The 27,124-nt window shown below is 52.1% G+C and overlaps 13 protein-coding genes across 13 annotated transcripts; 6 read left to right on the plus strand and 7 right to left on the minus strand.

Annotated features, from left to right (window-relative positions):
- Window positions 1–473: 473 nt before the first annotated feature.
- On the minus strand, window positions 474–2,634 carry BDZ99DRAFT_419952 (uncharacterized protein). The gene is made up of 4 exons (XM_033716907.1): window positions 2,486–2,634; window positions 1,753–2,424; window positions 1,557–1,694; window positions 474–1,496 (listed from the first exon to the last, which is right to left on the minus strand). Exons 1-4 carry the CDS (start codon window positions 2,540–2,542, stop codon window positions 735–737), a joined length of 1,629 nt encoding a protein of 542 aa, XP_033574547.1. The 5' UTR covers window positions 2,543–2,634; the 3' UTR covers window positions 474–734.
- Window positions 2,635–3,823: 1,189 nt separating this feature from the next.
- On the minus strand, window positions 3,824–5,054 carry BDZ99DRAFT_391680 (DNA-lyase; the record flags this gene model as incomplete). The annotated part of the gene is made up of 3 exons (XM_033715739.1): window positions 3,824–4,829; window positions 4,897–4,933; window positions 4,988–5,054. 3 exons carry the CDS (start codon window positions 5,052–5,054, stop codon window positions 3,824–3,826), a joined length of 1,110 nt encoding a protein of 369 aa, XP_033574548.1.
- Window positions 5,055–6,641: 1,587 nt separating this feature from the next.
- BDZ99DRAFT_391695 (MBOAT-domain-containing protein) lies at window positions 6,642–8,610 on the plus strand (the record flags this gene model as incomplete). The annotated part of the gene is made up of 3 exons (XM_033715740.1): window positions 6,642–7,348; window positions 7,397–7,479; window positions 7,529–8,610. The coding sequence occupies 3 exons, from the start codon at window positions 6,642–6,644 to the stop codon at window positions 8,608–8,610; spliced, it is 1,872 nt and encodes a 623-aa protein (XP_033574549.1).
- A 2,772-nt stretch (window positions 8,611–11,382) lies between these two features.
- Window positions 11,383–12,647, plus strand: BDZ99DRAFT_392149 (NTF2-like protein; the record flags this gene model as incomplete). Its single annotated transcript, XM_033715770.1, has 3 exons — window positions 11,383–11,521; window positions 11,596–12,048; window positions 12,115–12,647. 3 exons carry the CDS (start codon window positions 11,383–11,385, stop codon window positions 12,645–12,647), a joined length of 1,125 nt encoding a protein of 374 aa, XP_033574550.1.
- Window positions 12,648–12,722: 75 nt separating this feature from the next.
- Window positions 12,723–14,154, minus strand: BDZ99DRAFT_446317 (arginine N-methyltransferas-like protein; the record flags this gene model as incomplete). Its single annotated transcript, XM_033717965.1, has 3 exons — window positions 13,560–14,154; window positions 12,929–13,520; window positions 12,723–12,878 (listed from the first exon to the last, which is right to left on the minus strand). The coding sequence occupies exons 1-3, from the start codon at window positions 14,069–14,071 to the stop codon at window positions 12,723–12,725; spliced, it is 1,260 nt and encodes a 419-aa protein (XP_033574551.1). The 5' UTR covers window positions 14,072–14,154.
- Window positions 14,155–14,502: 348 nt separating this feature from the next.
- BDZ99DRAFT_464522 (uncharacterized protein) lies at window positions 14,503–15,783 on the minus strand. Its single transcript, XM_033720338.1, has 4 exons — window positions 15,369–15,783; window positions 15,156–15,307; window positions 14,727–15,103; window positions 14,503–14,678 (listed from the first exon to the last, which is right to left on the minus strand). Exons 1-3 carry the CDS (start codon window positions 15,448–15,450, stop codon window positions 14,756–14,758), a joined length of 582 nt encoding a protein of 193 aa, XP_033574552.1. The 5' UTR covers window positions 15,451–15,783; the 3' UTR covers window positions 14,503–14,678; window positions 14,727–14,755.
- A 1,361-nt stretch (window positions 15,784–17,144) lies between these two features.
- Window positions 17,145–17,432, plus strand: BDZ99DRAFT_346461 (uncharacterized protein; the record flags this gene model as incomplete). Its single annotated transcript, XM_033714441.1, has 1 exon — window positions 17,145–17,432. A coding segment is annotated over one exon (288 nt), but the record flags the coding sequence as incomplete, so codon positions are not given.
- Window positions 17,433–17,477: 45 nt separating this feature from the next.
- On the minus strand, window positions 17,478–17,761 carry BDZ99DRAFT_464524 (uncharacterized protein). Its single transcript, XM_033720339.1, has one exon. It carries the CDS (start codon window positions 17,662–17,664, stop codon window positions 17,509–17,511), a length of 156 nt encoding a protein of 51 aa, XP_033574554.1. The 5' UTR covers window positions 17,665–17,761; the 3' UTR covers window positions 17,478–17,508.
- A 1,163-nt stretch (window positions 17,762–18,924) lies between these two features.
- Window positions 18,925–19,491, plus strand: BDZ99DRAFT_464527 (uncharacterized protein). Its single transcript, XM_033720340.1, has 2 exons — window positions 18,925–19,133; window positions 19,199–19,491. Exons 1-2 carry the CDS (start codon window positions 19,080–19,082, stop codon window positions 19,481–19,483), a joined length of 339 nt encoding a protein of 112 aa, XP_033574555.1. The 5' UTR covers window positions 18,925–19,079; the 3' UTR covers window positions 19,484–19,491.
- A 233-nt stretch (window positions 19,492–19,724) lies between these two features.
- BDZ99DRAFT_464528 (uncharacterized protein) lies at window positions 19,725–20,671 on the minus strand. The gene is made up of 2 exons (XM_033720341.1): window positions 20,419–20,671; window positions 19,725–20,354 (listed from the first exon to the last, which is right to left on the minus strand). The coding sequence occupies exons 1-2, from the start codon at window positions 20,506–20,508 to the stop codon at window positions 19,887–19,889; spliced, it is 558 nt and encodes a 185-aa protein (XP_033574556.1). The 5' UTR covers window positions 20,509–20,671; the 3' UTR covers window positions 19,725–19,886.
- An 887-nt stretch (window positions 20,672–21,558) lies between these two features.
- Window positions 21,559–22,335, plus strand: BDZ99DRAFT_535018 (uncharacterized protein). The gene has a single exon (XM_033726549.1). The coding sequence runs from the start codon at window positions 21,636–21,638 to the stop codon at window positions 22,119–22,121; it is 486 nt and encodes a 161-aa protein (XP_033574557.1). The 5' UTR covers window positions 21,559–21,635; the 3' UTR covers window positions 22,122–22,335.
- A 520-nt stretch (window positions 22,336–22,855) lies between these two features.
- Window positions 22,856–24,867, plus strand: BDZ99DRAFT_419968 (3-oxoacid CoA-transferase). Its single transcript, XM_033716908.1, has 3 exons — window positions 22,856–23,093; window positions 23,174–24,535; window positions 24,589–24,867. Exons 1-3 carry the CDS (start codon window positions 23,034–23,036, stop codon window positions 24,718–24,720), a joined length of 1,554 nt encoding a protein of 517 aa, XP_033574558.1. The 5' UTR covers window positions 22,856–23,033; the 3' UTR covers window positions 24,721–24,867.
- A 151-nt stretch (window positions 24,868–25,018) lies between these two features.
- On the minus strand, window positions 25,019–26,909 carry BDZ99DRAFT_419972 (concanavalin A-like lectin/glucanase). The gene is made up of 4 exons (XM_033716909.1): window positions 26,690–26,909; window positions 25,889–26,625; window positions 25,240–25,822; window positions 25,019–25,181 (listed from the first exon to the last, which is right to left on the minus strand). The coding sequence occupies exons 2-4, from the start codon at window positions 26,516–26,518 to the stop codon at window positions 25,054–25,056; spliced, it is 1,341 nt and encodes a 446-aa protein (XP_033574559.1). The 5' UTR covers window positions 26,519–26,625; window positions 26,690–26,909; the 3' UTR covers window positions 25,019–25,053.
- Window positions 26,910–27,124: the final 215 nt, after the last annotated feature.

Consider the following 27,124-nt stretch of genomic DNA (forward strand, 5'->3'; position numbering starts at 1 on the left):
TATTGTTGGAGCACTACAGACAGAAACATAGAGGTGGCGCACTCGGAGTCGACCTTGTGCTTCAGATGTAGCAGTATCGGCTTATACACTCAGGACACCGAGGACCAGGCTTGTCTTCTACGTCGCTAGTCAATTGTAGGAGCGCGTGGTGCCTGAGGTAGCCTGGCAATCTTGCCAGATGATTAAAATATCACACCTCCAGTTTTTGAAAATGCCTTGCGGCACCACAGACCGCGGTGAATGGTTGCACAGAATCCAAGAATAAGGCATGCCGAGCGAGAAAGGAAGGAAGAGAAGATGTCAGAGCACGCAAATAATTGTGAACACAATCCCTCAAATAATCATGGCCCGGTTCGGGGGCCAGCGTAAGTAGCGAGGGAGTTGTAACAGCGTCACGGCGAAGAGCAAGCCATCTCCGATGGTGGGCAATAAGACGACAAACACCGATCTTTTCGAAATGATTTTCAAGTGTGACTCATAGTCTGCGATGGCTAGCTTTTCGCTCCCTGTTCTCGGGAAGTCGTACTCCGGTACGGCGATGCATTGCATCTGAACCAGAATGACTATGTCACAGAACAAGGAGCTGTATGCCGTGTACGTGCTGTATTAAATGATGATGATATAGAAGAGAGAGACCTCTAGAGGAAGAGGCTACATAAAATGAATGCACATACATCCTATAACCCCCATTACTCCTCGCTAATATAAACAGCCTTTTGCGACCTCACCTTGCGTCAGCTCCCCATATCTCCACCACCCACCAACTTCTCCGCAGTCGCCCCAAACCTCTCCCAATCCCATCTCCACCCATTTCCAACCCCCATCTGCTCCTCCATCAACCGATTCTGCCCCTGAATCACCCACTCCTTGACCCCCTCCTCACACCACTCCCAGCTCACCAGCGAGCTCAACCCCGTGTGGAACGCGCCAATCGGCCGCCGCGCCCACGCATCCTCCCACATCTTGCAGATCTGGTGGCTCACGCGGCGGCACTCCTGCTCAAGGTCGAATACGTCCGGGAGCGAGCACGGATCCGCGGGGAGGAGTTGCAACAGGAGTTTGTTGGCCATGAGGAGCAAGGACCAGAAGCAGGAGTAGACGACGGCGACGCGCCAGGATGTGAAGTGGAAGGAGGTGGGGACAGGGGTGGTGGCGAGGATGGAGGGGAGCTCGATGGCGGCGCGGCCGTCGACAAGGCGGGCTGTGAGGTCGAGCTCGAGGCGGTAGAGCGCGCGTTTGAGGTGGAGGAGGCGGGCGAGGAGGGAGGCGCGGGCGGAGACGTGGGTGGAGAGGGGGTTTGGGTTGTGTGTTGGGAAGGAGGTGGTGGGCTCGAGGGCTTTGAAATCGCCGAGGAGAGAGGGGAATTGCGCCATTAGGAGGAGAACCTCGGCGTAGAGGGCGTCGTCGTCGGAGAGGCCGGTTGTGTCGAAGGCGACTGAGAGCCATTCGGGCTCTACGAGGAAGCAGGGGCGGCGTTGGCAGATTGCGTGGATTATCTGGGGTAGCGATTAGAGTTGGAGGGCGTCGAGATTGAGGGTGGCAGTGGAACTACTTACAACAGGACCGCGGTTGAATCTGAGGATGTCTTTCGCGAAGGAGTCCTGGAAGTTGTTTGGCCCTTGTAATTGTATGAGACGTCGAGCGCCTCCGGCGTGGGTGAGGTATCTGTTGCCTTGTCTCGGCCCGGCCATCGCCTGCATCGATACATTAGAGGTTATGCTCAAGGCTGATAATTTGTTTTAGATATCTTACTTCAACCATACTAAGCAAGACGGTGGCGCAAAGCGTGTTAGACGAGAGGCCCTCCACCGGGTCTTCCAATGACAACTGGAGATTCTGCACCGCAGTGAGATATAGCTTTGGGTCTGTGATTTCTTCGGCACTCCTCCTGCGAATCATGCACTCTTGAGCGCTCACTAGACACGCCACAGCAGCATCTAATGCACCGTTCTGGCCAAGGCGGCGGGGCACTTCGGTCATGAACGAACCAAAATGCGAGAGCTTGTAGCCATGGCTACCAGTCGACATGCCCGCCACTAGTGCCTGCGTTAAGATTTCTACGCTTGAGAGCGATGGCTGTTGTAGCATCAATGATCGTCGGGACTGTGACCCAGATTGGTTTTTTTGGGACAGCAGATGATCTCCACCAGCGCAAATCCTCCACTTGTGATACACACATCCATTGGCCCACTTCTCGTTTACCACGGTCAACTTCCGGCGCGACTTTGCGCTGTTCGAAATAGCAGATTCAACCTCAACTGGGTCTGAGCTGTCAGAACTACTCAAGGAGGATGTCTCTAGATCATCGGCGACGGATCCTTGGAGCTTTGGTCCTAGATCTCGAAACGTGTGACGTGCAGGAGGTCCGGGACAGCATTTTCTGTTCTTCTGGCAGTTCGCACATGCTGGCCAAGTCTCGTCGCACTACTCTTGTGTGTTAGATCTTCCTATTCAGGCACCGGCCTGGTGGCTCTGGACTACGAACCTTGATCTTTCTTTTCCTGCAAATGATACATCCGGTGCTTTTTGGCACGCCAACCATTTGGAATGCGACGATCGAGCCAATGTGAAGTATGTTATGTTCTGATATTCACGCAAAGACTAGTACGGGTCTCTGTACTAGGAAAAGAGGGGTTGCACGTGCGAGATTAAAGCACCGAAGGAGCTCCATGGACCGAAGGAAATGCATCTCGGAACCTTTTGTATTAGTATGAAGCTGCTGCTACGGTGCGATCGCCATGGCCATTGCAGCACTGGGACAGTGGTCGCTGCTGGGACTGCTGCCGGGGGCGCCAAGAAGTCGGCGATGCCAGGGCAAGGCTTGACGTGGAGCACACCGGGGCACGTGCTTCTCGCAGCATGGCGCCCGAAGCGGGAAAGATGACGGAGGTCGCTGCAGCATCCCTGCAGCCCTGCCATCGGTTATCCTCAGCCCTACTCCATACTAAGCCCAGACGGGAGCAGGCACTGGTGGCGAGGTCAAGCACCGCAACTCGAGCCGTCACCGCCTGCCCTTAAATAGCGTCGGACACTCCGATTTGGACACAGCCGCAAGCGTGGCCCTTACCCCGGAGAGCCGGCATATTACAGTATCTCCTTTTCTCTGACCTGTCCGCTGATCGATAAGCAGATTCGGGTGAATACCAGCGTGGTGCTATTGGAATCCGGTTGAAGATAAAAGGGGGGAAATGATCAATGCAAGTGACTGGATAGAAAGCACATGAGACGATAAAGAATGCGCACCATGTGTACTGCTTCTTGAGTTTGTCCAATTCGGTATCCAACTTGAGTAGTCAATCCATCGACAATGCGAAAGCTATGCTGTCGAACGAGCAAGCCCCACAGCTCGCTAAGTTTTGGGAATTATCGTTGTGCACTGCCATGAGCAGTGGCAAATGGGTATAGATAGAGAGGCCCTGGCACTGCTCACATGGCTGCGTAGTTTCCCAGGTATCCAAACCCTTGCTGTTTCGGGGTTGATGCTCTGCAGTGTGCTAGCTGCGCAGTTGTCCCCCTCTCAAATCCAATCATGGACTTTTCCATCATACGAGGCCGTCCCGCACAGACTTCCAATGCCTTTAAATCAACCTTGCAATGCTGATAACCAAAGCCAAAAATAACTCCTCCCAATGCATTGGACGAGACCGAATTGGTGGTCTCCATGGTAATGCTGGTGTTCCGAAAAAGCAGACATGGATAGATTGTTGAAGACTGATTAGGCGTATCCTTCCAAGGGAGCAGTTGGAATGAAAACCCAATGTTGCGTACTCGAAATATCGAGACGCTGCAGTATCCAACCATAGCTCGGTAACGAAACCATAGATCATCCAGACTCGCTCAAATCCTCTTCGTCATTAGCCTCGTTATTTTTAGACTTCTTCCCCTTTCCCTTGCCCTTCTTGCCTTCCTTCACTGCCTTGTCCTTCCTAGTGACTTGGTCCTGCACTCTTTCTCTCTCCTTCGCCCCTTGAGCATGGAGATTCTTTTCCAAGTCCAGAAATTCCTTTGATTCAACGTCCATTCCCACAAGACTCTCCAGGAGCTTGATTTCGCGGGCGTATATACCTTCGTCTTCGCTCTTCTTGCCGTCGCTAGTGACTACCTCAATCGGAGTTTCCAGCACCATTGGGAGTCCCCAGAGTCTTGGCTCGTTGACGAGATTATGGAAAGCGCGCAGGCCGAGGAAACCGGTACCAATGTTGGCATGGAGGTCCCGATAGCTTGCAAAAGGAGCCTTGGAGTCGTTGACGTGGAGAGCCTTGAGGTACTTGAAACCAACGGTTTGATCAAACTTCTCCACAGTCGCCTTAAAAGCCTCGAGAGTTCGGAGATCGTATCCCGCGGCAAAGACGTGGCACGTATCGATACAAATGCCAACACGGGATTTGTCTGTGATAAGGGCAATGATGGCGGCGAGATCTTCAAAGGTGCCACCTACCGTATTGCCCAAAGTCGCCATTGTCTCCAGGACAGTAATGACGGACCCTGTTGTCTCATCGGCATGGGCACGGTTCAGGTTTCCGGCGATATGAGCGATAGCTTCTTCTCGAGTTGAGCTGGCGCTATTGCCTGGATGGAAGTTGTACAGCTTGATACCAAGCTTGTGGCAGCGGGTAAGATCGTCAAGAAAGCAATTGTATGCCTGAGTCGTGCGATCTGCGTCGGTATGCGCCAGATTGACCAAGTAGGATCCATGGGGGACAGCAGTCTTGGAAGGTTCGATGTTGTGAGTCTTGCAGGCTCCCTGGAATAGCTTAAGATGTTCCTCCGAGAGTGGAGGATTGTTCCATTTCCTCTGCGATTTGAGAAACAGGGCGAATGCATTTCCACTGGACAATGTTAGAAAGGATCCACCGGAGCCGGATTTAGGTAGACCAGAAATTGTGCGCCGCTTACCCAATGCGAACGCAGTTTGCAATCGTATTTTGGACGCCTATGGACGACATCTTAGTGTCAAAGTTCCATGAAAGATACGGTGCCTACGTACCTCCCGCAGCACTGACGTGTGCACCGACTAGCAGCTGAGATCCTACGGTCCTCGCTGCTAATGGCATAGCCTCAGCTGCCTTCTCTTCTTTAGTCTTGCGCTTGCGTTGGATTTTGGGTGCGGCTTTGCCGTTGGGCTCCTCGTTCTCTGCCCGAGCTGGTTCATCCACAGGACTTTTGGTCGCAGCAGGAGCTTTGACCCTGGTCTTTCGGGCTTTCTTTGGGGTGGTCTCTGGTGATGCCTCCACGTCTTCCTCTTGAGTGGTAGTTCTGGTGTTGACAGCCTTCTTGGCACGTTTGGCTGACTGAGTTGACGCTGCGGCTTTGCGTTTCTTCCCCTTCGCGATTACCTCAGTAGAGGTCTCGACCGTTGTCTTGATTGTTCTCTTAGCTATCGCCTTGCGCTTTGCAGTGGCAGGTGGTATCCCAGTCGACGGAGGCTCCGACAAGGGGTCTGGAGAGTGGCGGCTCAGCATTGTTGCTGCGGTGTGCATCAAGAGAGTGTGATAAGGTTACAGAGCGTCTACTCACTGCTGCATGGCAGGGATTTAAAAATGCGGGTGTATGGTACAAGGCAGGTGAGGTGGATGAGAGGAGGTGAAATTTGGTCGGAGGCTGGAGACGCGATCGATCAACGCATCACGAGTGCACGTGACTTTTGAAGCAATGGACCAATCAGATGCGAGTCATTTAAGTGAAGGTACCAACTTCTATTGTATTCCGTATATTCCTAGCCTTTGGAGGATCTGTATGCTATGCATGCCAAATGGCATAGAGCCAAATAGCATAGAGAAGAGAAATGCAATGCTTCCATTGTTGATGTCCTATCAAGACAAGATTACAAGGTACTATCTGGCATCTCTCGGCACTGGAATCCGCAGTATCCGTACTGTTCCTATGCGTCGTCATACGTAAGGGGCGCTGAGGCGGGTTGTGACTGTTGCATGACTGGCAGAGAGCTGGCAGTGACTTGGGCATGTCTGTCATGAGATGCTGCGACGTATTCATTCATGCCATCGGCCGGTCGGGATAGGGCTCGGCAAGCTGCCCGTTGCGCTCCCGAGTCCGCGCCGCCAAGAATGCCGCGATGTCTCGCGCGGTGACTCTGGAGGCCGATGCTGAGTGTCTCCCGCCGTTATTCGCCGCCGCTCTCGTCAGACCAGCTCCAGACGAACCTCATGGAACGCCGCAGCGGATGCCCACGGAGCCTCCACGGCCATGTGGTCCTCTGCCTTGCTCGGCCTCAGCAGTACATATTCGACCGTTGAGTCGCCCGAATCTGACGCCGATGTCGTCTTCTCCTGTTGGCAGCGCGCTACCCGTCCAACTCCTCAACCATCACGAACCCACCCACGACCCGCCCTGAAATGCCTCTGAGACCCGCAGTCTTATATTGATCATTTTGTCGACACCATTGCGACAGTCCCATGCCACTGCCTGGATCAGCGGAACAAACCCCTCCCCGAGCTGCGAACGGCGCAATGTCCGCCGCCGCCTCATTAACGAATGGCAAGCCTGCCATGGTATATGCCCTCAATGGCATCTCAAAGCGGAAAGGCGACGCAGGTGACTGGACCCCAGGGTCTCCTGCTTCCTCCGTATCCTCGGGAATGACGGAAGACTACGACACCTTGCAACTCGACCCCGAGACCCTAATGCGAGGCAGCCATGGCGGCGGAGTTGAAGAAAAGGACACGCACTCGGACGAGGGCTCCACGAGCGTTGAGAGCAGCGTCAATGGCGACAAAGCCTACGAACCAATCCACAAGCGCTCTTCCATTCCCGTTCCCTCCCATGCGGTACCTTCGCCCAAAGAGAAAGGACATGGCCGGCCAAAGAGCATACAGGTCATATTGGAGAAAACAAACAAAAAGGGGCGATACACGTTGACGGCAGATGATCCAGATATACGGGAGATACTCCGTCACAGGATCGAGCAAGACGCTTCGGACGGGAAAGGCAAGAGGAGATCGCGATTCCGGGATCTGGTATTCACTCGCCAATTCACGACATTCGATCGCCAGAACCCTCTCAGCTCTCAGTCTCCGTTCCACGGTTTCTTCACCCTCTTCTGGCTGGCCATGGGTCTTCTTCTCATGCGTGTCGCAATGCAGAACCTCAAGGCGCAAGGCAGCATTTTTGGCGGTGCCGAGATCCTGCATATGATGGTTGATCGTGATCTTTTCGTCATGGGCGTTACCGATGGTGCCATGGCTTTTGCCACGATGCTGTGCTGGGGTCTTCAAAAGATAATTTCGAAGGGGTATTTGACCTGGAATGGCTCTGGTTGGATCATCCAGTCGTTGTTCGAAATCGGCTTCATTGGCGGTGTTATCGAGTGGACGTTTTATCGCGACTGGCCGTGAGTACCCATAGGTCAAGTCCAATGAAGCATGCTAACGATACATAGTTGGACCCATACTGTATTCATTGTACTTCACGCGTTTGTATTTTTAATGAAGATTCACAGTTACTCGTTCTATAATGGATACTGTAAGTCATTTTAATCTTCTTACTTATGAAACTTCTAACATCTCTCGAGTATCACAGGTTTACCGCCGGAGATCTCTCCTCGAGCAAAAACTACAGCAACTCGAAGACATGGAGACTATCGACAGCCCCTCGGGAGTCTCTAGCCCTCGTGTCACTTTCCAGTCCACTGCTGTCGATCACTCCAACCCTAATGACGCATTTCAACGACGCCGCTCTGTCGGCTCCAAAGCCTCTACAAATTTCCAAACAGAGCAGTCTGAGATCGCTGTTATGGCTTCCACTATCGAATCCGGCGAACCTCTCGACGCCGACCAAGTCCTCGCATTCGGCCGTGTCATAAAATCAGAGATTGCTGGCCTCACCGATGAACTCAAAGGCAAATGCACACACACAGTCAACTATTATCCTAATAATCTCACACTGTCCAACTTTGCGGACTGGACCTGTCTCCCCACCCTCGTCTACGAACTGGAGTACCCGCGTCAAGACCACATAAATTGGTGGTACGTTGCCGAAAAAGGCAGCGCGACCCTCGGGGTCATCTGGGTCATGATAATCATCTCCCAAGCCTACATCTATCCCGTCGTCGCAGAGACAGTCCACGCCAAGGAGGCAGGCATGAGTCTGCAACAGCGGTGGCGCGACTTCCCGTGGGTCGTATCGGATATGCTGTTCCCGCTCCTCCTCGAACAGCTGCTGTCCTGGTATGTCATCTGGGAATGCCTACTCAACGTCCTCGCCGAGGTCACCTGCTTCGCGGACCGCGGGTTCTACGGGGACTGGTGGAACAGCGTGTCCTGGGACCAGTACGCCCGCGACTGGAATCGGCCAGTGCACAATTTTCTCCTTCGCCATGTGTACCATTCGAGTATCTCAGCGTTCCATCTCAGCAAGAGTAGCGCGACCTTTGTGACATTCCTGTTGAGCGCGGTCGTCCACGAGGTACTCATGTTTTGTCTTTTCAAGAAAGTGCGGGGGTATCTTTTCGCTATGCAGTTGAGCCAGATTCCGCTTGCGGCGATGAGTAGGACTAAGTTCATGAAGGGGCGGGATACGCTTGGGAATCTGATCTTCTGGATCGGGTTGTTTGTGGGACCGAGTTTGATTACGAGTTTGTATCTTGTCGTTTAGAGTGGGGCGTCATATCTCCGTATTTTGGTAATGGTAGGTAGGGCTTTGGACAAGAGTTGGGAAAGGATTAATACCCCGAATCGCGTGGTTCATGAAAATATGTGGGTAATTGGTAGGGCTGCAAAGATAACTCGTTACCGTTGTGCAACGATTGTATATTTTTGTCTATACACATGGTATCTCGAGAAAAATGCCACCACAAAGCTTACGATCGGAGGAAACATAGCCATACTTTCCAGACTTGGTGGACTGTACCCGACTCGCGACCATGTCTTTCTTGGTCGTCGTGTCTGTGAACGACAATTTTTTTTTCTGGAAGCCGCAAAGTCCTGTCGCCAGAGCGGTCGGCGAAGAAGCGCTGCAATGCTGTGTAATTTAAGCTCTCAGTCTCTTGTTTAATGAGCTCCCACGCCTCATGGCCGTTTCTTATCCTTGTTATGGAGTCCGGGCTCGATTCCAGTAAAAGAAAGCAGAAATGTAAAACTTAGGACCCCGTGGTCCCAGCGGGAATCGATTTTGGATCCAACTAACCCAGTTAGCAAAAAAGAAAATGGCAAAAACGAAACCACCCAGCTACCACTGCGCTAACTACACTGTAGAGTCGCAATTTTCTACGGGATCGCTGAGTGGCTACGCCTCTCTGTTGGTTAGTATGGATGGTGTTCAGAAATAAGAGTTATATGAGGTTATCGGTTGAGGTAGGACCCTAAGAAATCTGGAAATCATAGCAAACGCCCGCAGGTCTCTCGCGCACGAGCCTCACCCACATCTTGAGTTCATCTCTTTTTTGAATGTTTCCTTCAAATTTCGAAGCACATTTTCGAAGAGCGGAGTTACGTATTTGAAATGTGTCTGATAATCCGGAGGGTGGCATTTCGCGCTGACGATGGTCGCACGAGTATTCGTGTTGTCGCAATCTTGACATGTCTATACTTCATCGTGGTCCCAGGAATCGTTGTGTTCCTCACTACTATTATGATTGAGGATCTTCATAGTGTTCAGGGAAGTTGTGACGTATTGTTGGTCGCTTGGGATGTCCGCAAGTAAAGGAAGACGGTTGGCATGAACCAAACGGCCCTTCCTTCAACGGGTGTAGTGAGTGATCTTGCAGCCTAATGAGCGTGCGGAGACGCTGAGCCTCAGCCTTCTCCTGAAGAGGAGCTGGAAGCTAATCGCACGAGAGGCCGCCTGAACCATCTCAGCGTGGTATATACGCTATGAGGTCAATCGAGTGTTTGCCCCAGTTTTATAAGAATAGAAAGATGGATCGATGTAGATGTCACAAGAAAAAGATGATGTTATGACAGGGGATGTGATACCCAGTCTTAATTTGGAGTCACGTGACTAACCACATGACAGTGGCTCGATCAGCTCTCCCTTCTCGCACTCCCGCTCTGTGAGCTCATAGCTCCTCCATGATACATTTCCCCTTGAAAATATTCGATACCTCTATTGCGGCATTCGATCTCGTTAAGATGGGAATGAGAGGCGCTGACGTCATCTCCACGTTCCTCCCACTCCACCAGTGCGAACCTGACCTGACCACCCTTGCTATACCTGTAGCTACTGCTCCCACGACAACGTGTTGACGAAGTATGCCAACGACAAGATTAGGAATGCACTAATAGGAAAAGCAGCGAGAACGACCTGTTCACCCAATCTATCACCATACTCTGTTAACACACAGATCAGGAATACAAGGAATGTACCGAAAAGAACAGTAACGAGAGGTAGCTGTCTACCATTAGACTTGGTCAGAGTTTTCTTAGGCTCCGTCGTATCTTCCTTGAGATGAAACGGCGGTGCGTTCAAGCCTTCCAAACAGTCAACATCTTTCGGGGGCCGCAGAGTCTTATCCACAGAGCTGTCGGTGAGAAAAGATCGCAAGCTTGGGTAACCTGCACCTTCGATGGCGAGATTTATGAACTCCCAAATGTTCCCATCCTTTGCGAAGATGTCCTTTAGACTCCGAAGTGCGTACTCGAAGAGGGGCGTTGGACTTTCCATATGGCCCTGACAGTCCGGGGAATCGCACAAGTCCAACTCTTCAAGTTCAAGTCGTGCTGAATTTGAACTCGTTAAGTCAGCTTTCTCTGGAGAAGAAGTCGATTGAATATTTGCAAATAATGATAAGGTGCGGTTGAAAATGCCACTGGACCGGGAAGAAGATGGTTGTTGAGCTATGTATCACGTGACTCGTCAGTACTAGAAGTCAGAATGGGCTGATTCTAAAAAGCTCTATCATTTACGAAGCTTCTCATGTCGCCACGTTGCCATCAGCTGAGGCGGATGCAGTCATGTCCTCTGAACTGAACTCGAGCAGTGACGTAACACCACGTGATCGTTAGCTTCCTCCACTCCACCACGTTTCGTCCGACATCATCATTCCCCACCTGGAGCTCTCGGCCAAGAAGTGACAGGATGTAACCCTGCAAAAGCCGGCAAGCTTGCGCAACCCGCCGTGCCCGCTTCCTCGTGCATATATGTGCCAATGGTCCCCGCTCCAAGCTGCAGCACCCCGCTGCCTTCCAAGCTCTCTCTCATTCTTCCAGCTCCTGAATTCACGTCTTCCGACCACAGCGTGCTTGCAGTCCTCAGAACATTTCATGGAAATCCTTCTCCTCTTCCTGGTCTTAGTTTTTGTAGCTAGACTAGACAAGATATTCTTCTACCGGCTTGGATTCAGTCGGTCTTGAGCTCAAGCCTCTCGCGAGCGACACTCATACGTCAAACGAAGCACCAGGACGAACCTTCAGCAGAAGTCAAAACGCAATGTCTCTCAGCAATGGCAACGCGACACAGAATGGCACTACAGGATTTCTAAGCTTCAATGCCAAACCGCCGCTGGTCTGGATCACCGGCGACGAAGAGGAGTTCGACGAGACGACGCTTAGGTATTGGAAGGAAGAAGGTGCGTTGGTTTAGAGTAACTAGAACTATCCTATCCAATGGGCCCAAGACATAATCACTGACCTATACACTAAGGCTTCACAACAAAATACCTCCCCTACAGTCCTACAGCTGACCCTAATGCCTACCTCGCCAAACTCAAGACCCTCCATAATGAGCTTCCCCTCGGTGTTTCGTATGCTCTCATCGCCTACGGCACAGCTGCCTCTCTAGTTCTCCGCGCCGCTCTCAAGCCGATGCCGAGATTGTGCGCTTTGGTCGCCTACTACCCGTCAGCGGTCCCGAATCCGCGAGCGAGCTATCCCTCACAGCTACAGCTGGTGGTGCATCTTGCCGGAAGACAGGTCGTGCCGCCGACCGAGTTCAAGTCCTATAGATACTCAAGAACGGCGCCGGGTTTTGCAGAGCATGCGAAGCCTGAGTTTGAGGGAGTGGAAGCGGGGTTGGCGTGGGGAAGGACACTGGGGTGCGTGCAGAAGGGTTTCAAACTGGACTCGAGAACGCAGGTCGAAAACACCTGGGATAGGAGTCTACAACGTGAGATACATCTCCACGAAGGCCAACAACGACAAAACTGATAATAATGCTTCCCAGTGAAATTCACTACCGAATTATATGATGATGAGTATGGGTCCGAGATGGTGAACATGATGGTTCCGGAGAACCCACATGTCACTCATGGTCCTACTCTCACCGGAGGCATCGGCGCCCAAGACCTTGAAGTCTTTTACCGGGACTACTTCGACCCATCCATAACCCCAGACTCTAAGATTCGCCTGGTTTCCCGGACGATAGGTGTAGATCGCGTAGTCGACGAAATGGTTGTGTCCTTCACCCACACCAACGAAGTCGATTGGATCCTACCGGACGTACCGCCAACGAACAAGAAAGTCGAGATAGCAATGGTCAGCATTGTCGGAGTGCGAGGCGGCAAGTTGACACATGAGCATGTGTACTGGGACCAAGCCTCTGTGCTGCTTCAGGTCGGGCTTCTCGATCCAGAAAATGTACCGGAGGACCTGAAGGAGGAAGGGTTGAAAAGGCTTCCTGTAGCCGGAGCATGGCAAGCGAGGCAGATTCTAGACCCGCAGAAGAGCCGATACAACGCCTTTCTTCCGTTGATTTGAGCGGCAGGAGAGCTTGATTTCTTGCTTCGTTTAAGCGTTGGTGTTTTGGTGTACTTCGTAGCTGCCTCGGTTCGTTCAACCAATGAAAGTGCAAGTTGGTAGCCTGTATTTGTCGAGTGCCCAGTAGCTTCTTTTCACACCTTCCCATTCGCCGGAATCCTGAAGGTCGGGGACGGCGATTTCCTCCCATTCGACATCGAATCCAGCTTCGAAGAGTTCCATCTCAACAATCTGATAGAATTTAGTTTAAACATTTCACGAAAACGGCCACGTAAACTTACCTTGTGGTACACATCATAGCACACTTGTCGATCCGCACCCATACCATTGAAGAACCCAAACCTCCCGCCTTCTCCACTGCCTTCTTTGGGAGCTAACAACCCAATAACGTGTTCCGTGAAGAACTCTTTGAGTGCCTTGTACTCCTCAGCGAACGTGTCGAAGTATATAGCGTCGAATATCTCCCCTTTCTCTACGAGCGCTGGCACCACATCCTGCCATCGTCCCTCGTGAACGACTAAACCTGGCTTCTCATACCATCCTTCTTCCTTCATTCGTTTTAGCACATCAGGGTGTGCTTCGACAACATGATGAGCAGACGGATTGAGCGATTGGAAGATGCCGTCTATAATCCCCATGCCGTGCCCAATGTTCAGGACGCGGAGACCACTCGACGGCAACAGAAGCTCCGCCGAGCGCTTCATGAGCGTCGTCTCCCAGGCCATCATAACCCCATTCGCAGAGTCGTCCAGTATCCTTGTTTCCGTAAACGTAAGCTGCGAAGCCAAATAATTCGGATTCGTAGTCGAAACATCCTCCCCGTTCGTCTGGTCTTCCACTTCCACTACAGCCTCAGCCGATTGCACCTCTTTGCTGCCTTCCGTCTCACCCTCGGCCTCAATGATTTCAAACCCGTCATCCTCCTCCTCCTCTTCTTCTTCTTCAGAATCTCCTTGGTCACCGAGAATCTGATACTGGTCCAGCCGCGCCAACAACAACTCCGCCCGCACCCCCGCATCCACCACAATCTCATACATCTCACTCAGCCCCAGCCGCCGAGCCACGCACCCTGGCGTCTCGTTTTTGCTATCCAAATCGTTCCAGATAGCCCCGTTCTGGAACAAGAACTTCACCGTGCGCGCTGCTGCGTCAAGTTCGTTCTTGCGCTCTTCGCTTTCCTCGTCGTCGTTGGTGTGACCATTTGTAGGCTTTGGCCCTCCCTCTTCATAGGGCTCACACGCGGCGATGGCGGCGTGGAGGGGTGTGAAGCCCGTCTCGGCGTCTTGCACGTTGGCGGAGGTGTTGCGGAGGAGGTCGCGCAGGGCGGGGATGTCGTGGTGCGCGGCGGCGAGGAGGATGCTTTGGGTTGTGAGGGCTGTTTCGTCGAGGGCGACGGAGAAGGCGGGGTCGGTGGTTGGGTCCATTTTCCGGGGTCGAGGTGTGGAATTGGAGAAGATGGTGCTTGGAGCTGTGAGTCGGAGATGAAAATATTGTGGTGGTTGGCGAGTCATGCAGGTGTTTTGGTTGAGGGGCATGACTCTTGTGGATCATATTCTACCCTCCTACCGTATCTCGTTGACCATATCTCGTATCAGCATGAACTGAAGTTTTACATCAACATAAATCCAGCTTAGCTGTATTCTGGCGTGGCTCGTGTTCCATCTCACAAGAAAGCACGAGTCACTAAGAGGCTGTCCAGCACAACGCCGTCTAGGGTACGGAAGATCAGAGAGGTGTCAGCTTGGTCAGGACCGTCGCTCTACATCTGATTTGGATTTCTGCAAGGAATTGATCTTCAATAGTGAGAGATAAGTGGACACTGTACACAAGCTAACAAAGAGTTCATAACTAAGCCAGTGTCTGCTCAATTCGGGGGATGTCAATATGAAGGAGATTCGAAATTCACGTCGGGCAACGGGATCCGGGACACGCAACTATCACAGACTCCCTGTGATATCACGGTGGTTCAGTAGTTTGCAAAGCCATAGAAAAGAGTTCAATTTGATGTCCTCTCCTGAGTCCACTAGCAAACTCCCGCAATCTCAGAATCTATTCTCGCCATGTAAGGCAGGGTATTACCATTTCAAGCAGCCGTCCAGATCAATCTCCTACTTCTTCTCCTTCTTCTCGTCCAAGGCAATAACCATGGCCACCATCAACGCCATGTCGGCTCCCTTAGCAATCGTAAGGGCATAAGTCTGCTGCCCGAAGAAGATGTCCTTGCCCGAGAGCAGCGTACGATCAATCTTGGCAACCACCTCGCCTGTGCTCAAGTCGACAATGTTTGCAGAAACCTCGAGCCAGTCGCCCTTCATTTCCAGCTCCTTGGCCTTGCCATCAAAGGAGGTAAATGTGGCGACGGCCTTGCTGCCCAGAGGTGAGAACTTCGAACCGACCTCGAAGATCTTTTTTCCCGAGGGGTCTTCGCAGTAGTAGGTCGTGTGGAAAGTCAAGTGCTGTAGGAGGTTAGTTCAAGGAGTTTGTCAGATCTGGCTTTTGGGAGCTTGCCTCCTTGCGGATGTCGAAAATGGGTTCGCCTTTCTCGTCCATGAGGTGCTTTCGGCCGGAAAGAGACAAGACATCCCCCTTAACCTGGAAGACTGGACGTCCATCGGCAGTTTTGATGGAGAATGAGTCGCCGGAGAGGGACATGACATGTTCTAATTGGGATACTGTTAGCAGATGTCACCCGTACTTCAACAACCATCACAGCTGACCCACCCTTGAGAACCAATGTCTCCGTCCCCCCTGCAATGTGCTGGGGGAAAAAGCCAATTTTTTCTCTAAGTGGAGGAAGTGCCATCTTTCCAATGCGAGGTATGTGAATGTCAAGAGCTAAGATTGGATGTGAAGAAAACAAGCGTCAGAATCCTTGGTCGAACTTTCGGGAATTAGTTTTTCCAGAGTGGTGGAAAGATCAGGTATGGCGGAGGGAAGATGGTCATGAGATATATAGAGTTTCTTCGACGTCAGATGGGGGCTTCAAACGAGGCAGTGCTAGGCTCAGGGCTGCCTAAGAATAGCCGCGACAATCGGTGACCAACACCCCGTCTCGCACGATTGGGCATTTCGTTTGAGCAGGCGCTCGGTAGCATCAAAACCCGGCAAGTTGTGTGTCGACTGATTACTGCTAGGCTCCATTCGCAGAAAGGTCCACTATTAAAGTGCTTATGAGACCCAGCCTGGCCGTTAGCATATTGTACACAGTAGCCCCGCCGCTGACTGTAGTGAGAACCTAATTGGGACCGCACGACGAGGCATGAACGCAGGAGTTATCATGCCATTGGAGAGAAACTGAGATGTCAGAAGAACTTTGATTGCCATCTGCAAAACTCTGCCCAGTGCGTAGTTCTAGCTGCCCAGTACGTAGCTACCCAGGTGAAGTTGCAGAAAGAAGCTTCCAAGCCGAGAAACGGTGCCCTTAGCATCATATTGAGAACCTTATTAGAAGCATAGCTCCGTAAGAATAGCATAATCAGTGAATACAGATTACGGAGGCATGCTATACAGCCCTTGACTAGAGTCTCCTTAAAGTCAATCTTTCCTGCGTATGCATGTTGACATGGTTTTCCGCAATAATACCTTCAATTGCAGAATTCAAAGGCCGTGATTGGCCGTTTGCATGCCAAGTGCTGTTTGTTCAGCCCCCAATCCACTTCACAACTGTGCCTCCATCAGATCACCACATCACCCTGGATGCCGTCTCAGAACTGGCCATTAGTAGCCACAGAGCTCCTCATCATCGAACCATTTCGAGACTCCTCGTCCCACGCAGCCGCCTTCGTTCCTCGCCGCTTCCCACCTCCGCAGATCATCCGCATCGCCACAATTATAGTCGGACCTATTAGCGCGAGCCGGTTCCGCAATGATCTATGATCTCATACACATCCAATGCCTTTGAGGTAGCAACGAGGCTGTCGGTGCCACCTTACTACGATCCGTACACGTGGATCAGTCGGTAAAGGACCTGAACGATTATTGCGGCAGAATTGGAGGTTAGAGTGGCTTTGTCTGTAGCTTTCGGACTCCTCGTAATTTGTCTAGTTCATGATCCCGTTATCCCTTGAAATCATCAACACTGCATTTTGTCTGTACCACTTTGGAGACGGCGGCGACATATTCTTCTTTACCGCAATGATTGGCCGAGTTTTGAGAGGATCGCAGATTAGGCCCTTGAATTGCCCAATATTCTGCACGTCTTTTGAAGCTATAGAACGGGCTTTCCGGGATATTCCCGCCCCCCCTGAATATGTAAGCTCGCCCCTGTCACTTCGCCAAAATTTGGGCTGTGCAGCCAGGCTATTACATTGTAGTACGGAAATCGGGCGCTCACACGAATGCCTCATCGAGGCTGTCCAAACCAGCTTCTTCCAACCAGTTTCGCCTCTAGAAAACAGTTTTGTTTGTCCTCATTTTGCGTCTACACCTGTTGACCTCGATACGCAGCGAGAGGGGTGGATTCAGATTCACTGAAAAGTTGGTTGGCGACGACCGGGCCCTCCTTATGGCATACTTTCGCATACATGGGGACTGGATACTGAGGAATTTACCTTCGAGGATATGATAAATGGCACGGGCGAGAAGAAGCCTGGATACGAGAAGATCCGGTTCTGTGGAGAACAGGCGAGACAGGATGGCCTGCAATACATTTGGGTCGACAACTGCTGCATCAATAAGAAGGATTTCCCCGAACTCGTGAATGCTATCAACTCGATGTATCTCTGGTACCATAACGCGACTCGATGCTACGTGTACTTGTCCGATGTTTCAACAAAGAAGAAGGAAAGGGATGGGCACTCAAGAGACACTTGGGAATCGGATTTCCGGAGGACTCAGGTTGAAAATTGATGTGAACTCTGTCTTATTTCGGGGGCCCGAAGGCCAAACTATATACTACGTAGGAAGTGACTGTATGCATAGGCAGAAGCACTAATTGGAGGCAGCAGTAGGCAGCATTAGGCAGGGTAGGCCACCGTACCCCAACCCCTCTCTGTAGAAGTTGTAACTGGCTAGGCATGTAGGCAGCTACTATGCCAGCAACTCCAAGTCTGTACGTAGGTGACCGTGAACCGTATGAGTTGTTGATCCTAGGTTGTAGCTGTTACAACCCGAGTTCGTAGGTGTACAGATGACGGAAATCTATTTCAGAATCTCTCCTGTGTTGCATGCACCGCATGTACGCATTTGAGAAAGCTGGGAAGAGCATGAAGAACCAGTGCTATTTGGGTATCCCTCGCTGGCAATGTAATATCCTGATTTCGAACCCTAAATATGCTCAATCCATTGACTGCGAGGAGCCTAGTGACTCTCACTTTGAGGACTCTCCAAGAGAGGTTACTTGAGAGGCGGGCTGGATGTTCATCATGTTACTGCGTCGAGTAATGGTGTTGAAACAATTAGCCCGGCTAGGCGTATTTAGGTACTCCCGGCAAGGTTGCAAGCTTCGCGGCAAGAATGTTTCAAAGAACAACGAGGATGAGGCGGAGCCGCCGAAGCGCAAGTCCGACCGTTTGGATAGCTAGACTTCGAGGGCTCAGCATGGTGTAATGTTGCGTAGGATGCGAGTAGGCGCCCAAGGGAGAGTAGTTGTTAACACTCGTCCAAAGGCAGACGTCGCACGAACTTGAGTTATTTAGTCAGATGATGCGATTCATTAGTATTGGCACTCTTACAACTGTAGCCGTAAAAGAGCTAGACGCTACTTCCATCATGATCTTGAGCAAGATGTTTGCCGTAAGGTAGATGATGGCACGGCGTAGAATATTCTACATATGTCGTGAGGGGAAGAGTGTACAAACTGTTTTGCGCGTAAGACAAAGGCAGACGCGACATCACCTGCATCTGCTGCTGGAGTGAGTTGTGATGGAGGACTGAGGTCAAAACGCTTGCTGACTTAGCTAAGATACCCAATCAGATTAGAATACGGGACCAGTTTCACCCAGTGCAACCGCCCAGAGAGCAAACATCCTTCTAAAACGCGGGTGATCCGTGTCGCAGACCCTTCCGAAGTATTGCAGCGAAGGGGCTCCGCAAATACTTCATGTAACCGCCGTTCAATACAAGATATCATCACGTCCGGTGACCTAGCGCGGAAACTGAGTCGACCCCGGTAAACTACCTTTTCTGGGCTAATGTTGAGCTAGCTTGAAGATTGATTGACTAAGAGGCTGCTATTCCCCCTTAAAGGCGTCCGGAAATGCTACCTTATACGGTAATTTTGTGGCTTCAATTCTACAAATAAGTTCCGCGCCGCATGCGCCTCCTAAGAATAGAATCGAAAACACAAACACATTGAACACCGCAAGCTCTCGATGCCTTGAACCAACACATCATCTTCCATTCGTATGGTTTAGAGATATCCTCCCAAATTGCTATTTCACGTTTAACAGCGACCAGTTTTTGTCAATACAAAAGAAAGGACGAGAAAGAAATATGGGCGACCACTCTCAGACCACAGCCGGTGATGCAATCATTGATATCCCTACTGTATGCCTCTCCAATCTATCTCTCCAGCAACCTCTAAACTAACGCCCTTTCTCCAAATTCCAAAGTCCACCGACACCATCGTACACCACCACCATCCAGACCACCACCCGCCTCCATACCACGAAGACCCTCTTCCCGACATGGCAAACGACGCGGCTGTGATGGCACCTTTAAACCGAATCTATCAACAGTATGGTACTATTCTAGTTGAGAGTCCACGAGACCGACGCCGACGATCGCAAGAAGAGAGTCCTGCGTGGCAATGTTTCAGTTTTACAGTTGGCTGCGCTATGACTGGATTCACTATCTTTGTACTGTATCGCCTCTTTGAGGCTCCGCACCCCTGGTGATACGATAGTCAAAATCAACAACTCTCACTATCACTCTCAAACCCAGTTCTCATGTATCATCGCTTCGTTGACTGGTTTAAGCTTTGAAACCCGGCAAAACTAGGCCGCCTCGACCTACCCCTACTCCTCCTCCCATCCCCCAACCTGCGCCTAACCCCCCCAACCCCCCTCTTCCACCCCTTCACAGCCCCCTTAACCTTAACCCTCCTCCCCACATCCCCAACCTTCCGCTTCACCCCCCACCAAACCAACCGCCTCACCTGCCTACTCCTCAGCGACTCCCGTATCAGCCGCCGCCCCACCCGCTGCTTCACCCACAGCCTGGGATGGACCACCCGTTTCCATTTCCCGAGCTTGAACTTCAGTTTCCGAGGCATGAGACGCAGAATGTAGAATCGCGGCATCAGGCCCATGGGACGATGGAGCGGCCGGGAATGGTGCCGTGGCGCCGGTACTGGAGACGGGGGCGCGGGTCAGATGCGGGGGCGGCGCCGGTGTTCACGCCGTCTTCTGTGACGAGCTGGCGGCGGCGCCGGTGGGGACCTCGACGGTGGGGACGATGGGGATTGACGACGGGATCAGACGGGCCACGCGGGCTGGTGGGGAGCGTGTGGACTGCTTCTGGGTTTCCATTTTCGTTGGCCGGCTTGAAGTACAGAGCGAGTGCCCGGCGCGCAGATAAGGAAACGCGGCGGCGGCGGCGGTGGTAGCTACTACTACTCCCGTGCCCGCTCTTGTGATCGCCGCCGGGGTAGTTTAGGATCTTGCTCCAGCAGGCTTGAGCGTTGGAGAGAGAGCCAGAGGCGTGGAGCGTTGGGAGGGTGGTGTTGCCGGTTAGGAGGTCGCGTTCAAGGAGGTCGGAGGAGTAGGCCTGGGGATCGTCAGTGAAATGCGGTAGTGGAGAATAGCTGGGTAAGGGGGAGTATTGTACGAACAAAAAGGCTCTCAGATAGCGCGTCAATGGCTTTGTAGATAGGGGCGTTGAGTTCGGTGTGCCAGGAGCGGCCAAGGGCGATGAGGGCCATGGAGAGAGTTGGGATGGATTCGATGTACTAGGGCTGTTAGTGTTTGGAGCGAGGGTTTGAGGATGAGAAGGTGGAGTACGTTGAGGTATTCGTCGTTCATCGGCACGGGGCTCTGATTTACGAAGCTAACCTAGGTTTATGTCAGCGGGTTGCGGTGGTCATCTAGACTTTTTTTTTGGGAGATGTTCTGCTAGAAAGATCCAAATGAATGGTGCTAGTGTCTCACTCTAAACATCTCGTTAGACCAATATCTTACCTGATCAGTGTCCAAGTTGAATTTCGACCGTAGCACCGATCCTGTAACATTTCCCAGCAAATCCGCGGTACTCTGTAGAGCCAAGTCAGCACCTCCCCTTCACCCTCCCTTCTTCCGCTGCATCATAGCATCCCGGACGCTGGCTTACCATAGTACTACGCAGAATAGCAAGAGAATCTTCGCCATTTGGACCGGAGGTGGTGTAGTTTGTGCCGTTTAGCGGTGCCCAGATAGTATTGGCGGCGTTGGTTATGATAGCGGACAGGTCTCGCATATCTTGGGTCCCATCGGCGAGAGTAGCTGGAATCGAGAGCAGGCACACTAGCGCGGCGGTCAGGCCGGAGAGTTTGACGCATGGTTTGTTGATGTTCCACATCGTTGTGGAACGGAACGCCTAGGAGAGAGGTAGAGCGGCGTGGTGAGGTAGAAAAGTGGTTTAGATTATGAGGTAATTCTGCAAGGGTAAAAGTTGTGAGAAGAAGGCTGAGAAAGTTGGTGCGTTAAGGTCGTGAAAAGGAAGAGGAGGTTCGTGGAAGATGAGTTGGGTGGTATTACTCGAAGGAGGAAGTCGCAGCAACCAACATACCTAGCCTAGATGGACGGAGAAGGAGCGGGTTGCCTTGTTCCTCGTGGATGTCGCGATGAGCTGCTTCTTCTCAAACCCGACAAGGCTTCTTGACAACGACGTTTCGAAAATGAGCAAGATCGGCCTTTCAGGAAGATCAATGAAAACACAAGGAAGAGGAATCGAGATCCTTATAGAAGCTTGTGCGCTAGCCAACTTGAGCAATCTACCTCCCGTATAAGAGTAGAAGAGCGGCATCGATGCAGTCGTAAGCTCCCTGTCACTACTGTCTCTCTCCTCCAAAAAATGCCACTAGCCTACCACCCTCCGTCCACTCTTCACTCTGAAATACGAGCAATGCACGACTGGATCCACCTTGAGCGACCATCCCAACGCCTCCGCTTCACCCTCGACCTCCTCTCCCTCGACATACTGAAAGAAGGTCTCCGCTACCTCAGAACTCTAATCGCAAACGGTATTGCCAGAGATATTTCCCTCTACAGCATATGGCGATCGAGGATTCTGCCGTTGGATGAGAGACAGCAAGGCTTTGCATATGCTGGGTGGTCATGGCACCCGCCTCCACAGGAGTGTATTGAGAAATTAGACAGAGAGGCAGTGATGACGTTCTTGATTGTAGATGTGACAGTCTACGATAGTATAATGGACAGTGTCAGGAGATGGGAGAGGGAAACTAGGCCAAGAGACGATATCTGGCATTTTGATCACGTAGAAGAAGTTTGGCGAAATGAAGAGGGAGAGGAGATGGATAGTGTTTGGGATGACTATTGATTGATGGTTATGCGAGATATCTATTCCAGTCTTTCTGCTGAGACCCACAACTTCGGAACGTAAAGAGATGGACGTTGAAATGAGCAAACCAAGAACCCACCCTTTCAACCTTACTTCGCTCACTCCGTTGAAATACTAAAATAAAGCTGACTTAACCATTCAGACAGTAACATAGTAGACAAGACTGTATTCACCCCCCTCTAATCCCTCCGGCGATTCTGGGGCAATTCTCTCGTCGAAATGCTCCGAGGCAGCTGGGCTACACCTACTTAGGGAACACAATAAGGCCGCACATCCGAGCGGAATCAGACCGAGAGCGCGTTCCGCCCTACGAACTCCTCGATGCACCGAAGCATTCCGAGAGTCATAAGCACGATCCGGGCCGCGACTGGCACGTCTGCTGCAAAGGAGCGATTCAGGACGACGTCTTATATGCGGACTGGAGGTAGTAGATGGTAGTTTTGCACCGGGAGAAGGCTTAACCGGAGCGATTCACGAAGGTTCAAGCTCTGTCGCTTATGGTAGAAGACTTCTCCGTAGAAGAATGCTTGGGCTGGAGGCGCTGTAGAAAATGTAGACGCGTGACAGTGATGAAAGGTTCGTAGACAAGAAGAAGTCGTGCAGAAGACGGTGTCAAAGAGGTCCCCTCTCGAGCTGCCGAAATGGGCTCCCGCCGATGTGTGGGGTTAACGCAGGGGCCATCTGAAGTGTGGAGAGCTCCATCAACCCTCACTCATAAAACACGGCCCGTCTCCCAGCCATGCGTGACTTGCTACTTCTCCGTTTCTTTCCGCCCCTCGGTTCTTTCTCTTACATTTCCTTCTCCTGGTGATTGTCTCCCTCTCTTGTTGAACAGGACCCAAACTAGAGCTGTGATTGACCTGGGGAGCTTCATTCACACATCAATTCGCTATGCCGTCAATAACCCTCTCCGTGCGGACAGCCGCTCACTTCTCGCGATCTGCCTCAAAAGTAATACCATCTAGATATACCATTTCTAGCTACTGCCCCATTACTCTCAGACATCAAAAAAAACTAACCGCCATCTCAAGACCTACCTCCCCCTCGCCCGCCTCTTTTCCACCACCCGCGCCCGCCATGAAATCAACAAAGTGCTCCCCTCGGCCTCAGCCGCCATCGCCGACATGAAGTCCGACTCGACCCTGCTGTGCGGCGGCTTCGGCCTCTGCGGCGTCGCCGACACCCTCATCAACCAGGTCGAAGCGACCCCCGCCATCACAGGCCTGACGGCCGTCTCCAACAACGCCGGCATCGACGGCTCCGGGCTCGGCCTGCTCATCGCCTCCGGCCAGGTCAAGAAAATGGTCGCCAGCTACGTCGGCAACAACAAGACGCTCGAGAAGAAGTATCTCGGCGGCGAGATCGAGATGGAGCTCACGCCGCAAGGCACGCTCGCGGAGCGGTGTAGGGCGGGTGGGGCGGGAATACCTGCGTTTTATACGCCTGCGGCGTTTGGGACGGTGGTGCAGACCGGGGAGCTGGCGGTGAAATATCGCGCTGATAAGAGTGTGGAGAGCTACGGTGTGGCGCGGGATGTCAAGGTGTTTGATGGGAAGAGCTATGTGATGGAGGAGGCCATCAAGGGGGACTATGCCTTTATCAAGGCGTGGAAGGCGGATAGGTTGGGGAACACGCAGTTCAGGTTCGCGGCGCACAACTTCAATGGCGCCATGGCGCGGAACGCGACGACGACGATTGTGGAGGCCGAGAATATTGTTGAGCCGGGCGAGATTGATCCCGAAGCTGTCCATGTGCCGGGGATTTATGTGGATCGTGTGATCCAGGCGACTCAAGAGAAGCGGATTGAGAGGGTGGTGAATGCGAAAGATCCCAAGGACGAGATGGCGGCGCTCGGCAGTGGAGATGCGGCGAACAAGAGGGAGAGGATCGTAAGGAGAGCCGCGAAGGAGTTCAAGAACGGGATGTATGCGAATCTCGGAATCGGCATGCCCATGCTGGCCCCTAGCTTCGTCGACCCATCCGTGGAAGTTCAACTGCAGTCCGAAAACGGTATTCTAGGCCTCGGACCCTACCCGGCGAAGGGTGAAGAAGACCCCGATCTGATCAACGCGGGTAAGGAGACCGTCACGCTGCTCCCGGGCGCGTCGTGCTTCGGATCTGAAGAGTCGTTCGGCATGATCAGGGCGGGCAAGATCGATCTCACAATCCTCGGTGCCATGCAAGTGAGCGCAAAGGGAGATTTGGCCAACTGGATGTTGCCAGGCAAGGTCATGGGATTCGGAGGAGCCATGGATCTTGTCTCGAATCCGCAAAACACGAAGGTGGTGGTGACGATGGAGCACACGGATAAGAAGGGCCGGCCCAAGATCTTGAAGCAGTGCGAGTTCCCGCTTACGGGCAAGGCTTGTGTTTCGAGAATTATTACTGAGTTGGTAAGTTGTAATCGTCCCCTAGGTTTTGAAATCATGGTTAACATCAAGCACAGGGCGTGTTCGATGTCGACTGGGCTGAAGGCCTCACGCTTATCGAGCTTGCGGACGGTGTTACCGTTGACGAAGTTAAGGCGAAGACGGAGGCACCGTTCAAGGTTGCCGATGATGTGAAGCCAATGTTGTAACGCGCTCATGTCTCACTCATGAAATCTTCCCGTAAAATCTTTCTAGCCAAGCGTTGTATATATTTCCATAGTCTGCATTCGAGGGGAAAATAGATCAAAACCCACGCACCAAGAGATTGTGCATCCATGAATATTCATTATCCACGTATATTTGGCTTTGAACCTCTAAACCAGATTCGTCGATCCATCTAGACGCCCTGACGCCAGACGCTGTCAAATATCTTACAGACGTACCTCCCTACCGTGTATCCAGAACGAGAGGGGTTATGGTACAGTACACCATCCACTTTAACGAGTACTTTTGATAAATCTCTCGAAACGCAAGCGAGCTATTCAGAGATACTTCTTGGGTGCACTGTTCCTCCGCTTCTTATAGACCTGCCACGCCCCAATAATCATAATCTGAACAGCCACGAACACGCAAATGATCAGGCCCATCCTTGGCTTTGCTCCAGTAACGACTGTAGGGTTCAGTTAGCATTCCATCTGTAAAGTAAAACCAGCTGATATCAAACTCACTATTTGACATAGCCAACGGCAACCCCTCCGTTAGACTTGTCTGGGTAACCTTAATCGCATTCTGCAATTCCGTCAAATGCTGCTGATAATCCTTGCCCTCGACATCCCTCTGGATCGCCATCACAATTCTTTCAATCTTCTCCACATTCCTGCTGATCCCATCCACACGGTCGTTCGTGGGAATAACGCGGTTCACGACCTCCTGGTGCCAGTTGTCCTGGTTCTTCGCGAGGTTCTCGAGCAGCCGGAAGATGTTGTTGACTTGGTGGTTCACGATCTGTAGACGGTTGTGTAGGTCGGCGAACTGGTCTTGCTGGTTCTTGATGTTGGTGGCGAGCTGGTCGGAGAGTTGTTGGGGGATCTCGCCAGATTGGGGAGCTTGATTTTGTTGCTGCTGTTGCTGTTGCTGCTGGGGCGGTTGATATTGTTGATATTGCTCTTGTGGGGGAGGGGGCTCGGTGCGGCCCTGTTGCTGCTGAGCACCGCTGGGGACGGAGACTTCGAAAGATTTGGCTTCGAAGGAGTCGGGGTTCTCCGCTGAGGCGGCGGACACGCCGAAGTAGTAGCCTGCTGGGAGTCTGACCTGTTTGTGAGGTTAGTGGAGTTCGTCTTCCTGCCGGACCTGCCGGACCTGCCCGGGATTTCTTACCTTGTCGGTCCTGAAGCATGGGTTCTTGTCTATTGTGACCTGGAAGTAATCCGCGGTTTGCTTCAACTGGATGGTCGAGAACCGCCCCATATTCCGGTAGGGGTAGTTGCATTGCCCAAACGACAGCGAGTCAACACTGTGGTGGTCCTTGTATGACACAGTTCCATCGTTTAAGAAGCCTCGCACAGTGCCTCCCATTCCCTTGTACTGATCCACCACCATCACGAGCCCATCAAACGCCGGCGCCGTATACAGACTCGACATGCCCACACTCTGCTGCCCATCCTTGCTATACCAAATCTGCAAGTTCCCTCCTCCGCGCTCTGGCCCCGAGGCACGGTACTTGAACTCTGCTGTCCATTCTGAGTAAGGGGTCGGGTTGTCGGACCACAGTGCTCCTCGCATATTTCCAGGGTATGGCGGTGTTAATATGACACGATCTGACATCAGATTAGGCGTGTGGCCTTCGCCAGACACACTCCAGCCTGGGATTCCGCGGCCATTGGGCGATAGTTGGCCTCCTTTGTTGCCGAAGCTGAGTTGGTCGAGCACGTTCTGGGCTTGCACTGCTGATAGTGCTATGGCCGAGTATGCAGCTGCTGCCCGTAGGCTCTGTAGCGATATGTACATCGTGGCGGAAGAATGGTTGAGGTTGGGGCAAGCGGGCTGGATATGGATGCGCGAAGTGTGATGCGGTGGAGGTCTTTAGGTAAGGTGTACGGTATGTAGGACGATCGCTATTGTAGATGATCAGCATCCAATTCACACATGAAGTTTCAGTGCTCCTGGACGCTTCCATACCTTTAACTTCAATGCGCACTTCTCCGTCGCGAGTCCACAATTGAGACAATGCTCCACGCGACAATTAGAACCAGGGCGACGTTGCGGACGTTCTTCACTACCTTGGTCGCCTCGGGGGTAATGTCCAATGTATGCTTGATAGTGATTTGGTTAGTGAAGTCGACAAGATGCTTAACGCCCACGTCGGAAAAGTCCATTGACTTGTCCTTCTGGCCAGTTGTCTGCTTTGTCCGCACTCTATCACTTGATTGGCCGTCGTCCGTGCGCCTTGATGTGCTGCTCTATCCAGGCAAACGGGCAGCAAAAGAACGGTGGAAAGATGGTTATGTAGGGCGTAGAGACTCTTGCATGACATTCAGACATAGATTAGCTATGAAACCAAAGACATGACAAAAAACAGAGCCAATAGCTCCATCATTGACTCTGGCACAAAAC

This window comes from Mytilinidion resinicola, assembly GCF_010093595.1.
Source record: "Mytilinidion resinicola strain CBS 304.34 unplaced genomic scaffold BDZ99scaffold_13, whole genome shotgun sequence".
NCBI classification, from domain to species: Eukaryota; Fungi; Ascomycota; class Dothideomycetes; order Mytilinidiales; family Mytilinidiaceae; genus Mytilinidion; species Mytilinidion resinicola.

Bases quoted from the DNA above. Each gene is read 5' to 3' on its own strand.
- BDZ99DRAFT_419952 (XM_033716907.1), bottom strand. From the start codon at position 2,542: ATGGTTGGCGTGCCAAAAAGCACCGGATGTATCATTTGCAGGAAAAGA. The intron at 2,425-2,485 runs GTTCGTAGTCCA...ACACAAGAGTAG, and splicing joins GCAGGAAAAGAAAGATCAAG to TGCGACGAGACTTGGCCAGC. The intron at 1,497-1,556 runs GTAAGTAGTTCC...TCGCTACCCCAG, and splicing joins GATTCAACCGCGGTCCTGTT to ATAATCCACGCAATCTGCCA.
- BDZ99DRAFT_464522 (XM_033720338.1), bottom strand. From the start codon at position 15,450: ATGGCACTTCCTCCACTTAGAGAAAAAATTGGCTTTTTCCCCCAGCAC. The intron at 15,308-15,368 runs GTGGGTCAGCTG...TATCCCAATTAG, and splicing joins GGAGACATTGGTTCTCAAGG to AACATGTCATGTCCCTCTCC. The intron at 15,104-15,155 runs GCAAGCTCCCAA...AACCTCCTACAG, and splicing joins TTTTCGACATCCGCAAGGAG to CACTTGACTTTCCACACGAC.
- BDZ99DRAFT_464524 (XM_033720339.1), bottom strand. From the start codon at position 17,664: ATGCCTAGCCAGTTACAACTTCTACAGAGAGGGGTTGGGGTACGGTGG.
- BDZ99DRAFT_464527 (XM_033720340.1), top strand. From the start codon at position 19,080: ATGGGCGACCACTCTCAGACCACAGCCGGTGATGCAATCATTGATATC. The intron at 19,134-19,198 runs GTATGCCTCTCC...CAAATTCCAAAG, and splicing joins CAATCATTGATATCCCTACT to TCCACCGACACCATCGTACA.
- BDZ99DRAFT_464528 (XM_033720341.1), bottom strand. From the start codon at position 20,508: ATGGCCCTCATCGCCCTTGGCCGCTCCTGGCACACCGAACTCAACGCC. The intron at 20,355-20,418 runs GTTCGTACAATA...GACGATCCCCAG, and splicing joins CGCTATCTGAGAGCCTTTTT to GCCTACTCCTCCGACCTCCT.
- BDZ99DRAFT_535018 (XM_033726549.1), top strand. From the start codon at position 21,636: ATGCCACTAGCCTACCACCCTCCGTCCACTCTTCACTCTGAAATACGA.
- BDZ99DRAFT_419968 (XM_033716908.1), top strand. From the start codon at position 23,034: ATGCCGTCAATAACCCTCTCCGTGCGGACAGCCGCTCACTTCTCGCGA. The intron at 23,094-23,173 runs GTAATACCATCT...CGCCATCTCAAG, and splicing joins TCTCGCGATCTGCCTCAAAA to ACCTACCTCCCCCTCGCCCG. The intron at 24,536-24,588 runs GTAAGTTGTAAT...CATCAAGCACAG, and splicing joins CGAGAATTATTACTGAGTTG to GGCGTGTTCGATGTCGACTG.
- BDZ99DRAFT_419972 (XM_033716909.1), bottom strand. From the start codon at position 26,518: ATGTACATATCGCTACAGAGCCTACGGGCAGCAGCTGCATACTCGGCC. The intron at 25,823-25,888 runs GTAAGAAATCCC...CCTCACAAACAG, and splicing joins CATGCTTCAGGACCGACAAG to GTCAGACTCCCAGCAGGCTA. The intron at 25,182-25,239 runs GTGAGTTTGATA...TGAACCCTACAG, and splicing joins GCCGTTGGCTATGTCAAATA to TCGTTACTGGAGCAAAGCCA.